Genomic DNA, 14931 nt, shown 5'->3' with positions numbered 1-14931 from the left:
CAACATTCCCACATGATAGGTTGGTTATTGGATCAATTTAAGACTTGAAGTTTTGAATATGGTATAAAAGAACAGATATAAACTAGAAGTTAGATTATCTGAGGTAACAAGTATTTAATACTGTATTAACCTAAAGCATTGTAATATTTGAACAGATGTGGTGTTTAAATAAACATTTATATTCTACTACGACATTTTCACAACCTGCCTAGAGAAAGGGATAATAAATAGAAAATGTGCTATATATTAATAATGGATAATGTTCCATCATATACTATATTAAATACCTCTTCTGAAATGTGGTTAAAGATACTGTTTTTATGAAAGACTCTCTGACAAAGATCAAATTATGATACATTACAACAATAGCTTACACTGTACTTTAGAATGATGAACGAAATAGTGAAGAGTAGTGAAGTAGTAATATGACGAGTGCCTGCCCTCTTGTGGGTTTGTGTGTGCAGTGCAAGCCATACCATGAATCACACTCAGTTATTAATGTCACATATAGTTGTGTCACAGCCCAATGGTCTACTATGTTTGTTCCTAAAACTGCATGCTAACATGTGAATTTAAATCTGACTGACGGATCAGATTTTATTCAACTTTAAAGATACACTTAGTTCATGAATCTCAGAGTTTAGGTGTAAGTGTTAAATAATAAAACTCTATCTTGGATCTGTAAACCTTATTTTTGAGATGTCACAATTTATTAGCAGGTACAAGATATATAATTTCTGTCAATCAAGGTCATGAATCGACTACTTACTGTAACTGATTTAAATCAAAATACGAGACACATTTGGGATACTAAAACTCAACAAATGTGTCTGTATAAAAGCTCCAACCTAATAACAAGATGTTAAAACTTAAGTAAACAAAACATAATGTACTGCATCTTTGTGTGCTCATTAATTGGGACAAATATCCCTGTGGAGTATCCCCTTTGTGAGTCACACATACACCACATCATGGTTTCAGCAACCTGGATATACTATCATGATCTTCTCCCAATTATATTCTCAATTTACACATAACCCATATACCAAAACATAGTTTAAAACACACAAAGCAGCTTGTGGAGATGCATTCCATTTTGGAAGTTTATTAAAACAACAGTTCAAAACCCAAATATAATTGATTTATTATGATATATGAAAAGTAAAACATAAAATCCTCACAATTGAGACTATAAATGAATAATATTTAGTAGAGACTACTTAACTCATGTCTATACTAATGTATGTGTAAACTGACCTAAATACTGTATCTCTGTTTGAGAACCCAAACTCACTAAAACCTACTAAATAACTACTAAAACATAGAAAAAACGTGTCAATTCAATCATGCAAAACCGATGTTAACAAAATGATGTACCATGTTTAATACGCACAGCAACAATTCATAAGATACTGACATTTCCTTTTTGATACTAAATTATACAATATTGCCACTGTAGTCATATATAATGCAACCTTTTCATGTTAAATAGCAAGCAGTGTTTAAGATTTCAACCTTTTCTTGGCACTGAAGCTAATCTTATTTCTTTTGACAAGCTTCTTGATAGCCATCACAATTTCCTCTGTCTTTAAAGAGTATACAATAGGATTGAGCAAAGCTGGCATGGTGTTTGTCAAAGATGTGTTTATCATTCTGGCATTAGGGTTTATGTAAGAGACTACTGACGCTATGTTGGTGCAAATAATTGGTAGGAAGAAAATTGACACAAGAATCAGGTGAGAGGTACAAGTTTTAGAGGCTTTGAGTCGTTCCTCTCCTGATGCAATCCTGCTTAGTGCTATTGAAATGCCAACATACGATAACGTTATCAATATAAGAGGAATACAGAGGATTATAATGAGAGCTACATATGCCATTATGTTATTTATAGACGAGTCATTGCAGGACAGACGATATACTGGTGAATGATCACAGAAAAAGCTGTTTACCACCAAAGAGTCACAGAAGGAGAGATTATCAATATTTCCAACAGTAAATCCTACTAAACTAAATAAAGTAACCCACGAAAACAGCAACAATGCAGCGATAGACGGGGTCGTCACAATACTGTGGTACCTTAAAGGGAAGCAAATTGCTATAAATCTGTCATATGCCATTGTGGTAAGTGTCCATGACTGTACAGATAAAAAGAATAAAACAAAGAACATATAACTTAGGCAAGCTTCATAGACAATGTATCTCCTTTCAAACAAAAAAGTATCTAAGACCTTTGGGATGAGAGCTGTGCTCCCACACATATCTGTCAAAGCCAGGTAAAACACAACCATGTGTTTGGGAGTATGCAGAGTCTTGACATAGTAAATAACTGAGAGAAGAATGCTATTCCCAAGAACAGTCACGATGTAGACAAAACACAGGAACACATAGTAATACTTAACATGAGGCATGTTGGAAAACCCGCTGAGATAAAACTTAGCAGGACGAACAAATGTGGCATTCACTGAGGAAGCAGCTCTCGCCTCTGGGATCATCTTATATATCTCTTTCTTTAGATCAACAAAAAAACAAAATATCAAGAGTGCAGTGCCTTGAATTGAGCAGTTGAGTGGGAGACATGACATTTATTTCCCACTCCTTTCTTTGTGAGCCATTCGAAATGCAGCTGGGTGTACCACATGGCTGTCTGAAGGGAATATGATTGACAAGTTAAAGCATTCGACTCAGTTAACCTTTGTCAACAGGATAATGCATGCCAGCAATTATAGAGCATAATCACGATTCAAAAGAAAACAATCTTAAATTAGGAATTTAAACATTTTACACACACTCATCATTATCGTAATGCTAAAAAGACTGCCTTTAAGGAAAATAACAGCTTTATCTCACTAACTCGATATTTGTAAGCGTCATGTTAGCCTCTTTTGAAGTTGAAGAAATAAGACTGGCAGAAATAAAGACTCTTCCATTTTTTTTTTTTTTTTTGTTTCATCGTTTTAAAGGCCCTCCTAAAATAACCCATATCAGTTTTAGTGTAAAGTATCTTTAGAACATACCTACTCTACCTTGCCATCATGCAACCCTTTTGTAAAAAGGAGCTAAAGTCATTAAAGCCAATTATTGTCTCTGCAACACCGCCAGACTCCTTATCCAAAAACAATAATTTTACCTTCGCAGAAAACACAGTTGCTGCTGCCTCTGTAAATTGGCAAAGAAAGAAGGAAATAGCTGCGTAAATTATATTGTTGTACTGGTGAAATAAGTTATTGTGCTTTTGGCTATAATATTTGATGAACACTGAACACTGAAACACTGAAACAATGTAAACAAAAATAGAGACAAGGCAGTAGGGCTGAACGATATACCGTGTCATGGCGATAACCGCGGTATGCGCATGCGCGGTATTCACACCGCAGGGACGTGCGGTTTTATTCATTTTTTTTTTTTTAAATGCTAACGCACTTTAGCACAGAATTCAAAATAAAGATACCCTTATTACTTATCGAAACTGCACATACAATATATCCGATTAAAGCTGAGACTCCACAGATTATTTAAAGGGGACCTATCATGCAAAATGCACCTTTGGACGTCTTGTATACATGAATATGTGTCCCCGGTGTTCCAGGGAACTCACCAAGTGTCAGAAAACACAACCCTCTCTATTTTCCTCCTTCGCCAAATCTCTAAAAAAGTGGCTGAAACGGATCTGAAAAAAACGGATCCAGATTTCAACACTTTCCTACGTCACAAAGAGACGTGCTCCGCTTATTGGTCAACTCTCCACCTATCAGGGGAATGAGCCACGGCCACGTGCATTGCCGGGATCAATACCAACCATCCGGGAGCAGGCCAGTGAGGACACATCCAATTTTGAAGCTGTAAGTTTTTATTTAGCGGTGTTTTTCCTGATAAAGCTATCTCTAGCTTGTAGTATGTAGCATGTAGCATGTAGCTTCGCCGTATCAATGTCGCCTCAAACCCAAATAGTAATCGGTTAGGTGTTTATATGTTTTTATAACATTTTATGTTGTACGCTCCGCAGTCTTTGCTTTGTCTTTTATTTTAATTATCAGGCATTTGCTAACATGTTCAGACATACTGCAGTAATGGCGATCTGTGTGAAGGCTGTAAAGCCACGCCCTAGCCGATAACACAAGTATTTATTCTCCTATTTATTAGTATTTTGTATCCTCTAAAATCATATTGAGTAAGTTATAATAACAAACGTAATCTTCTGTAGGTAAGTGCCGTTTTTTGCAGCGTTATATGTAAAAGCTTTTGTGATTGTAGTCTCTAAGAACGATCAGATCTGTAAGCTAAGCTACGCTACGCTAATGAGACATGCCGTTTTTTGCAGCGTTATATGTAAAAGCTTTTGTGATTGTAGTCTGTAAGAACGATCAGATCTGTAAGCTAAGCTACGCTACGCTAATGAGACATGCCGTTTTTTGCAGCGTTATATGTAAAAGCTTTTGTGTGTTTACTTGTTTGCGCACATGAATATAAATGGGGGTGTGTGAGGATACAACACTGTGTGTATGTATGCGAGGGGACACACACACCACGAGTAAAACAGAACTAAAGCCCCGTTGGTCTGTTGTTGTTGACGAGGCCTTACCTCTAGCAACAGGCTAATTAGTGGCTAGCACTCATTACAGTCAGTCTACTGAGCTCAGCCCCTCTCCAACATATCATCTGTATTGAGTCAGAAACACAGCATGCACGTTACGGTTCAAAACTAACTCAGATTGGAAAAGGCTAAGCAAAGAGCTTTGCTAAATAGAGAGTTTTAAGCCCCATCTTTTGGGATTTCAGACTATATTTATCCAAATAGTATTTTCTCATCCTGAATACTAAATTGAGATGATTTTGTTCTAACTATGTTTTCTTCTTTACAGGCCAGCACCTCACATACTTACTAATTAGTGACAATTTGTACATCCTTTGCTATTATTTACATTTTTTTTTATCATGGCGGAAATGAAAGACTGTACCTGGCAGCCCTGCACTACAATGAAAACGCTGAGCGTGCACAAGCCACTACATCCACTGGAAACCCTCTATATAAACTGCAGTTCCCAAAGGCCAGGAAGGGAGAATGCAGAGCAAAACCAGTAAAGACTGACCCCGCATTCCGTAAGTGTTTAAAATATTTATTATACAACTATTTACAAATATAAAATTAGAAAGAACTTTCAGTTTTTTACATGCATATACTAATCTAAACCACATTTTTTGTTGTGCTTTTTTTTAAACATTGCACAGGCTACGTGGCCAACTTGATGGACCTCATCTTCGACCAAGTCTTTGTGGACCCTGCACCATTATGAGCGACCTGACAGGGACGAGGTCATCGCCGGGTATGCTACACGGTTCAATTTGGCTGCTGTCTGAACCCAACATCGACATTTTGCGGATCAGGAAACTCCTGCCTCCTTGAGGACAACGCAGGCCGGAATCACCACTCTGATCCTGCGTCCAAGGAAGCCCCAGCACCAGCTCACAAAGCTTCTGTAGGCTAGATACCTGTGACGCCTGAAATCATTAAAAAAAATATTTAGTGTAATTTATACAAAATACAAGTACATTTAGTTTTTTTTTATGGGTTCAAAGAACCGTTGATTTTGACAATAAAGTTCCGAGTTGATATCAAATGTGTCGTGATTATTCATGTTTGGATGGGTAAAGAATATTCTGATTTCAAAAGCATAAGGTTGTGTGTGGACTTTTTTTGTCGTACACATGGGTGTGTTATGCCATTGCTGTGTAATAATATATATATATATAATAGTACATGTACAATGAAAGATTGCATAAAGCCATATACACCAGTATTTATTTCCATGAACAATATTAGCATTCGTTTTACAATTTCAGTCAAAAGAAACAAACCACTCACTGCTCTATTTGCCTCAACTGTAGTCCACCATGTTCAGCTCTGTAAATATTCAATGCATTCTGCAGGGAGAACACATTCAGGCACACAGGCTCCAATCCAGGATGGTCCACCATACAGGTTACAGAGTCCTCAAGTTCCTGAATCCGTCTTGACACCTAGTGTGATAAACATATTGAATGACATGTTAAAAATGCATTCTCTAAACAGACAACTTAGTGAAGCTATCAAAAATGTTACCTGTGGTATCTCCATGCAGCACACATTCTCCGTTCAGAAGGCATCGTGCCGCAATTTGCACATGTACACCTGTAGAAAGAAGTCAATAACTGAGCTTTTAAAAACACATGAAACTACACACACTGCTGACAACTGAGGTGTTGTTGGAGTTATACTTTTTATCACTCTAAGTTATTGAACTTTCCAACGGTTGTTGCACGATGTTGGAAGAAAAGGGGTGTAAACTATTAATAAACGCAATGAGGCCATTGTATATATGCTGAAAATATGAATGTCTCCCTTTATAAATATATATATGTATCGCTGTTTTTGCGTTACAAGCTCTAAGTTATAAACTGTACACATAGCATTCTTGCTAATTAGCCAAAATATAAACGGAATAAGTAGCAATCATCGTAACAGAGTAAAATAAATAGGAACAACAGCTTGTCAACTAACCATTCAGAAACGTCCTGCTGCAACCGAGATCTTTGCACCTCCACCAAAACCTCCGCTGCTTCAGGGTCAATCTCTGGATCAAATTGATAATACGCTTGAACACATGCATTGCTTTGAGATGACATGTTTATTCCACACTCGTAATCACAGAAAGCATGGTAACGTGACTCTCGCCGGCGCATGCCCCGCTCTTCTGCAGGGGGGCGTGGTCAGCTGCTGCTCAGAATTTTCAAAGACAGGCTTGGAAAAGAGCGAAAATGAGCGAAACGAGGCATGGCTAAAAAATGATCTGTTTGGTATTTTGAAAAATAAAATGTATAAATATACCTTATATAGGTATGGTCATACACTATATCATTTAAATATAGCATGATAGGTCTCCTTTAAGTATAGTATCTAAGCGATCCGATCTCGCAACAGGGGAAGCAAACACAGACATCACAACACGTACCTTTTACGGAGCTTTTACGGGAGATCGTCTCACCGGAGCTGTCAATCTGATCAAAAGACGTGTTCAATGGCATTACAACGAGAAAGAAAAAACGCGGCTGAATCGGTTGATCCATAGGTTGATAATGTATCTGTGGCTTTGAAGCAATTGTTTATAATCCATAATTCCATTTTTATGTAAAAATCGGAGCACAACAGTTAGCTGCTAATGGTAGCCACCAGAGTGTATGCAGCTTCCGGTTTTGGCTACGCGTCACTCTCACTCCTTATTTGGTAATGTGTGTGTGTTAGACTGCCTGGACTGCCGCATATCCAAGACCGGAAGCAGCAGCCACTCCAGTGGCTACCATTAGCAGCTAACTTTTGCTCTGCGATTTTTACATAAAAATGGAATTATGGATTATAAATTAAATAATTGTTTTATACAGAGACGTTAAAAACCTATGGATTAACCGATTCAGCCGCGTTTTTTCTTTCTCGTTTTAATGCCATTGAACACGTCTTTTGATCAGATTGACAGCTACGGTGAGACATCTCCCCTAGAAGCTACGTAAAGGTACGTGTTGTGATGTCTGTGTTTGCTTCCCCTGTCCGAGTTCAGATCACTCAGTGATGATACTATATACCTAAATAATCTGTGGAACCTCAGCTTTAATCGGATATCTTGTAAGTGCAGCTACGATAAGTAATAATAAGGGTACTTTTATCTTGAGTTCTGTGCCAAAGTGCGTTAGCATTTTTCGCTCAGGGGTCATTTAGATGCTTCTTATGAGACTTGTGTTTTGTTTTGGTAAAAATGGTTTGTATCGTCAGTTAGCTGAGATTATTTCCGTTAATCTGGTATAACACATGAATAGGTTCTTAAATATTACGATCCCCTGAGACACTGTCGTGAACAAAAAAGTAAAGTACCCGCCGGGACTTTGGGGTTTAACAGGTTAAAAAACCGCAATATATACCGCAGGGGGGGGGGGGGGGAAATCGCGATGTCAGTTTTTTTCAATACCGTGCAGCCCTACAAGGCAGACATGTAGAAGGAAAATGATATTGAAAAATCTGAACTGACAAGAACTCTTGCTTGATTGCCAGCAAATTGCTCAGTATTTTGTGAGTTTCGTTAAATAAAAGATGAGCTTTATATTGTGCTGAACACATCCAATGTTGGTTCTCGTGAATCTTAAGGCCCTGACACACCAGGCCGATTTCGGCTGTTTTCGTAAATCGGGAGACGAAGCGTGTCCTGTCGCCCAAACTCAATTTGGTGTGTCCCGCACAGTGGCGGCGCCAGAGATTTTCTCTAGGGGGTGCTGTGGGGTAGCTTGACGTTTCATAGAGGGTGCTCAAACATTTAGGGTTTCCCATTAATGCACCAGCGCTACAGTTGAATTTTCTACTGCAACACTCCCCACGCACACACACACAGTGCACCCGCGACTGTTACAATGAAGGCTCGATAATCAGCTCACGGCATATAGGCAGGGGTAAAGTGCTATTTTTACAAGTGGGGAGCGGACCTCACCTCCTCTAGGAGGGTCCTCACCTCCTCTAGGGGGGTCCGGGGGCTAGCTCCCCCGGGAAGATTTTTTGTTACATATTTAAGTTAAAAGCATCAATCTGGTGCACTTTGAGAGCAACATTAAGAGATCTATGGATACATCTCAACACCCATACGAAACAGAACTGTCAACAGATTTTCTATTTCTTTATAGATATTTTACAAATCACTCCCCTTTTAAAACAAACCGTTTGAGACCCACTGAGATAACTAGACTAAAGTTAACTATCTAAACACTGAGAGAGTCCTTTACTTCACCTGAGTTGAGGTTACCTGAGACTCTCCGTCTGACAGGAGAGAGTTCTCCCTCCACCTTGTTGTTGAAAAAGCTCCTTATATCCATTAGCTTGGCTAGCTAGCACCAGATGCTAACCACAACGATCTCCGGTAGATACCCACTGGTGCGCGAGGCGAGCTCTCTCGCTCGCTCGCGCACGCACACAAAATGGCTTGTGCCACACACACACACACACACACACACAGAGCAGGGCTTGAATGAAACACAGAGACCCAGAAGTAAGCTACTTGTACTCACGAGGCCTATTATGTGCAGAATCCCTCTCGCTTTCAGTTGGTTTTGATTGAGTGTCCACACGTGGTCGTTTAAGGACTAAAAAACGATCAATTTTTCACTTTGCTGTTAGCAAATCATTTGGCGCTCTAGCTAACAGGAAGTCAATCAAGTGTCACAAAGTAATTTAGCCTATGGGTAGGTCAAAAATCGAATGGGTGCTGACCATTGGCCTAATCATATCACCTGTGTTGGCTTTATGTTTTTGGTCAAAAATGTGTTTGTTTCACATATGCATTGATGTAATCAATAATATTTCTAATTTAATTAAATAAAAATAATAATAATAATTTTCGAAAAAAAAAAAAAACATATTTCTTGGGGGTGCTTTGGCAATCCTGGGGGGTGCTTCAGCACCCCCTAGCTCCCCCCTGGCGCCGCCCCTGGTCCCGCACCGTCGACCGTGACACGCCTTATTTGGACTGCCTGTCCCGATGCATGGCCTGTTGAATCGGCCATGCATCGGGTCTGGCAGTCGGACCAAACAATCACTCTGATTGGCTGTTCAGCTAGCGAATCAGTGCATGAGAAGCGAAACGGAAGTGAGGGACGTAAACAAACGATTTAAGAAGGCACACACAGACTGCTATTCATTTTCATCTCATCATGGCGATCTGGAATGACGGAAACGAAGACCTGCTCATCACATTGATCCAGGAGAGGCCAGCTCTGTACGACATCACAGAGAAAAGGTACTCGAACCGAGTAGTGAAACCCGGACTCTGGCGAGAGATTGAAACGCAATTTGGTTTCTCGGGTAAGATTATCTTTTTCATCAATTGAGCTCTTTAGCAGATATTGTTGGCTTTTTATTGTTTGCCAGCGTCCAGTGACGTTAACGTGAAATGTAATTTGTTATTTCAACCTTGTGTTTTGTTGCTAGCTGTGTAGTTTGGCACTGCATATAGATATGAATTGGACATGCTAACTAGCCACAATGGTTACATCGTTTATTTGTGTGCTTCAGAGAAAGAGCTGAGGAAGAAGTGGGATTCTCTGCGAACCCAGTACACCCGGTACAGGAGACTTGCCCCTTCGGATAGTTGTGGAGCACCAAAGACGGGCAGACAGCAGTGGATCATAACCAGGCTGCAGTTTGCACACGCTATTTGTTGTTTATATCACGCAGTCTGTTCTTCTTCTCTGTCTTCCGGTTGTTGCCTATTTTTAATGACGAATACACACTACCGCCGCCTGCTGGTAAGGAGAGTTATTGCCACTCACGCACTGAAGTCTTTGCGGTGTGTTCCCGTGCGACACATGGCCAAGATACGGTGGCCGGCAGGTGCAAACGCGGAACAACGGCCCAAAACGCATACATAAGCAGGAAACACCTGCAAATAATGAAATGAAAAACAAACAAATCCTGAAAACAAATACAACAGAAAAACGCTGCATTTACAGAAATGTTGCAAACTAAATACAACACACAAACCCCGAAAACAAACGCAACAAAAAAACGCTGCAAATACCAAAATGATATGCAAAGTCCAAAGCACGTACAAATCCCAAAACACATACAAAAACATTCCGGAAGTGCTCCAGGCCTCTAGGGGGCGCGCTACGTGGAACAGATTGATGTCTGACCAGACATAGAGAGAACGAACAAGAGTGATGGAAATCGAGAGGACAGAAAGTTCATTTAAGTGGAGAAAGATATAAGAAGGTAAGTTTTGTTTTTATACATAAAGCGTCATATTTATATAGCTAGCGTTAGCGTGCCTAACTACTACACCAGCTGAGAAGAGCTTCACGTGAAGAGAAGATAAAGTGAGGGAAGAACATTGTTAAAAGAGATGACAAATCAAGTGCAGGCAAATAACACAGGCCATAGTGAGTGCCGCGGAAAAAGGACATTTGAATTCTTAGCAGTTTGTTTATATGTATATATTTGTGTATAGATGTTGCAACTATACAGAGCTTTAGCAATTACCTGTAACTATGGTCATGCTAATAAAGCTATTGAATTGAGAGAGAGAGAGATGTGACAACATGTGAAGAGGGACAAAGTAATGACAGGAGAGTAGTGTGCATTAGACATGCTCAAGAACAAATATAGAGACATTCAAGGAGAGAGAGAGAGAGAGACAAAACACAGATTCAACTGTAAACATGATGTATCTTTCTATTTATTTAGCTAACCACTACTTAGACTATGTGTTTTTGATTAACTTGATGAAAAGGATTTACTACATCAATGTATGTCTTTTCAGGCCGCCATGTTGTGTCCTTTCTGTGGCCAGCATCTGGGGACAGTTCAAGTGTTCTGTGGCTCCTGTGGCAAACATGTACAGTTTTTGGCAGAAGTTGAACACAACAGTAAGTTCACTTTTTTTATTGTATCTGTTTCAAATGCAAGAAATAAGGATTCAACACACTACTCTGTTTAGAATACTAATTGGCAGATGCATACACTAGTTATCAGCATGAAGGACACATTTTTTCATTGTCTGTTTATGTGAAATATGTAGAAGCCATCATTAAATTTTAGACCAATGCATGATTAAATACACAAAACAGCTTATATTATACATTCATAATTGTGTATTAGTTCTATCTTTATAGAGAACATTATACATTTAGAATCAGATTTTGAGACAGTGAGCGGCTGGGAAAGTCACACCGCCATGGGGCACAAACAGTTGCTGACGTGATGTTTTCTTCATTCTCAGGCGTTCCATAAGGAGGGTCAGGAACTCACGCTTGGGACCACCAGTGTCCCCTCCATCCTCAGTTTGTCCCTCGTCATCAGTGAACTTAACTGACATCTCATGAGAGGGATCGAATGAGGCACCTTTGAAGCCGCGGATTGCTCCATCGCACACACTGGCTCTATTAATATTGAACCTGCTGCAAGATGTATTTGTTATTTTTGCAGAGAGTTCTGCAACAATGTGTGCCGCAGTCAGGTATTCTGTGCTGGGAAAGACAAAGTGATGTATTGTAATATTAAATGATGAAGCTAGTAATAAGATTTACAGAATAGAATAGAAAAATTAAGTGGTAATAGTAACAATTAATACCTTTGCTCCATTTTGTCTTCTGGCTCAGACTGGCTATCAATAATGATAAGTGCATACACAGTTGTGTTTGCTGCAGTGAGAAGACAGTTGAATAATTACTTTCAAATACATAATATATGCATGACAGTCATATTTACAAAAGGATGTCGATCCTCTTCCTGTTTTTTTCAATACATTGGATTCTAAACTGACAACAGCACTTTGTCATACTCCTGCACAATCCTTGTAAACATTTGAAATGGATGCAACAAAAAATATCTGATCTTTGAAAAATATTTGTGGGTGGTTTTTGTATCGTCTTCACTAAGATGTTGTGGGTGTCATTTGGAAATGTATAAAAGTATAATTGTTCTGCTTCCTGGCAATGTTACCCACTGTGATTGGAGGCTATACAAACAAACAAATGTAAAATAAAGATACACAGCAAACAACTGTGTCACGATGCAACTGTCAACATGGTTTACCTATAGAAGTGGTTCTGACCCGGGGAAGACTGGACCTCTTCCTGGAATGGGGTTGGTGCTGCATCCTATTTTTACCCAGGAAATAAGTGCACACAAAGGTATTTATTGATTTCATGTTCACAAATTCAAACCTACATGTTTAATTAGTCTTACCCGATCAGACGCTGGTTGTGGGTGACTGAGAGGTCTGATAAAGGTAAACAACAAATATATTCAAACTACTGTACTGTTAAAACATTCTGCTTCTTGTGGCACAAAATAATATGTTGACAATGTTTTATTTTACCCTGCAAACTGTTGTCCATTCGTGGAATGCTCACTTTTGGAATATTTGGAATGTCCCACACCTGCATACAAACAAATGACTGACTGAAATAAAAATAAATTCACTTTAATTAAGAATAAATGCCACGATAAATCCAAACTGACCAAGGTACATTATATTGTTGACCGTCCTTTAACTCTCACATTAGGATTTACATTGAAGCACAATAAACCAACTCCTCTCTGCACCTATAATATATCTAATCTATATAATGTCAAGAGTTACATTTAGGTGCACAGACAGTGCTGTCTCTTGACTTGCAAGCTCTTTCACCAAACAAGCTAACGCTAGCTGGGTAAATATGACGCTCTTTGTATCAAAACAAAACTTACCTTTTTATATATCGACTTTTTCCACTTCGATCAACTTCGGGCTCCGGCTTCAATTTGCAGCACTCTTGTTCGTTCTCTCTATGTCTGGTCAGACATCAATCTGTTCCACGTAGCGCGCCCCCTAGAGGCCTGGAACACTTCCGGAATGTTTTTTTTTTGTATGTGTTTTGGGATTTGTATGTGCTTTGGACTTTGCATGTCGTTTTGGTATTTGCAGCGTTTTTTTGTTGCGTTTGTTTTCGGGGTTTGTGTGTTTTTAGTTTGCATCATTTCTGTAAATGCAGCGTTTTTTGGTTGTATTTGTTTTCAGGATTTGTTTGTTTTTCATTTCAGGATTTGCAGCTGTTTCCTGCTAATGTATTTGTTTTTGGCCGTTGTTCCGCGTTTGCACCTGCCGGCCACCGTACCAAGACGCAGGAGAACACCGCGACACAACAGCCGACGTCGGCGTCGGCGAGTCCTCTGGTGACTGCTTGGTGTGTCAGGGCCTTTAAAGGTTCCATTTATTTGAATTTTGAAACAAGAATTTTAGTTGTACTGTTTGTAATCCTTTAAAGTAGTCTCATATGGTACAAATAAAATAATCAAATCCGATTAAGTAAGGTACAGTTATTTGAAACCATTTATACATTGAAGTTACAGAACAATTACTGTATGATGATATAACCTCATCGTGGTAATAAATGACCTGTTCCTTGAAGTCAGACTGAGGAGCATGTATGATTCCTCTTGGCTATCTTTTCATTATCCAGTCAAAACCAAAAACTAAAACAAGCTTATCTCAAATAATAACACCCAAGGTCTTCTGACAGGTTTAACCTTCTTTGATATTAAATGCCACTATACTTTCCTTCAGTAATTCATACAATGGTATAATCTAACAGTGATATAGCAATTTACACCGACCACTTTAGATATGTCCCACAACAATCTTGTTATCCATATAATTCTGCCACATCTTTTATAACATCAAAATACACTTGTATGCATACAACACAACAACAAATATAAACACAAAAAACGCCCGGACAACCATAATGTAATGCATCAAGGCATGCTGCAATGAAAAGCTGAAGAGATAGCTCAATCGTTAAATTGTTTAATAAGAAAATATTTTCAGTATCACAACTTTATATAAACAAGACCCATAATGTTATTTACACAAGACCCAAAATATTTAGACAATTTGTAATTTGATGATTACATCCTTACAGTAATTTTAGATTTCTTTCTGATTTTTAATATTTTTTTCACTGATTCTTTGATTTCTTGCATCTGCAAAACATAAATGATTGGGTTCAGCATTGGAGGAAAGACAGAGGTCAGAGACAAGTTTAGAATCATGGCATTCGGAGATATTTTTGAATTCATAGTAAATGTGACTAATATTGGAATTAAATCATTTATAGTCACTGATTTTTATGAATTCTAAATCAGTTTATTTGTATGCTTTTTATTATGCTGTAAAAGACCAAATTGAAGACAACATTAGTTTTCTAATATACAGTAGAGTCCTTCAAGACAACATGCACAGAGACACACACTTTGATCACAATAATGTGTTCCCAGAATATCTTCCTAATACACAAGCACAGATAAAACAAATAGCAGAACACTTTCATTGTAGGTGTGTTATACCTGACACACTATATTTTTTTGTGCTATCTATTAGTTTA

At 38.6% G+C, this 14931-nt stretch overlaps 1 protein-coding gene across 1 annotated transcript; it reads right to left on the bottom strand.

Moving 5' to 3' along the window:
- Positions 1 to 1502: 1502 nt before the first annotated feature.
- On the bottom strand, positions 1503 to 2492 carry LOC117534446 (olfactory receptor 145-like). The gene has a single exon (XM_034198642.1). It carries the CDS (start codon positions 2490 to 2492, stop codon positions 1503 to 1505), a length of 990 nt encoding a protein of 329 aa, XP_034054533.1.
- Between the last annotated feature and the right edge of the window lie 12439 nt (positions 2493 to 14931).

This window comes from Gymnodraco acuticeps, unplaced genomic scaffold (assembly GCF_902827175.1).
Source record: "Gymnodraco acuticeps unplaced genomic scaffold, fGymAcu1.1, whole genome shotgun sequence".
Lineage (NCBI taxonomy): Eukaryota > Metazoa > Chordata > Actinopteri > Perciformes > Bathydraconidae > Gymnodraco > Gymnodraco acuticeps.
This window is presented reverse-complemented; position numbering and strand designations above follow the sequence as displayed.

Bases quoted from the DNA above. Each gene is read 5' to 3' on its own strand.
- LOC117534446 (XM_034198642.1), bottom strand. From the start codon at position 2,492: ATGATCCCAGAGGCGAGAGCTGCTTCCTCAGTGAATGCCACATTTGTT.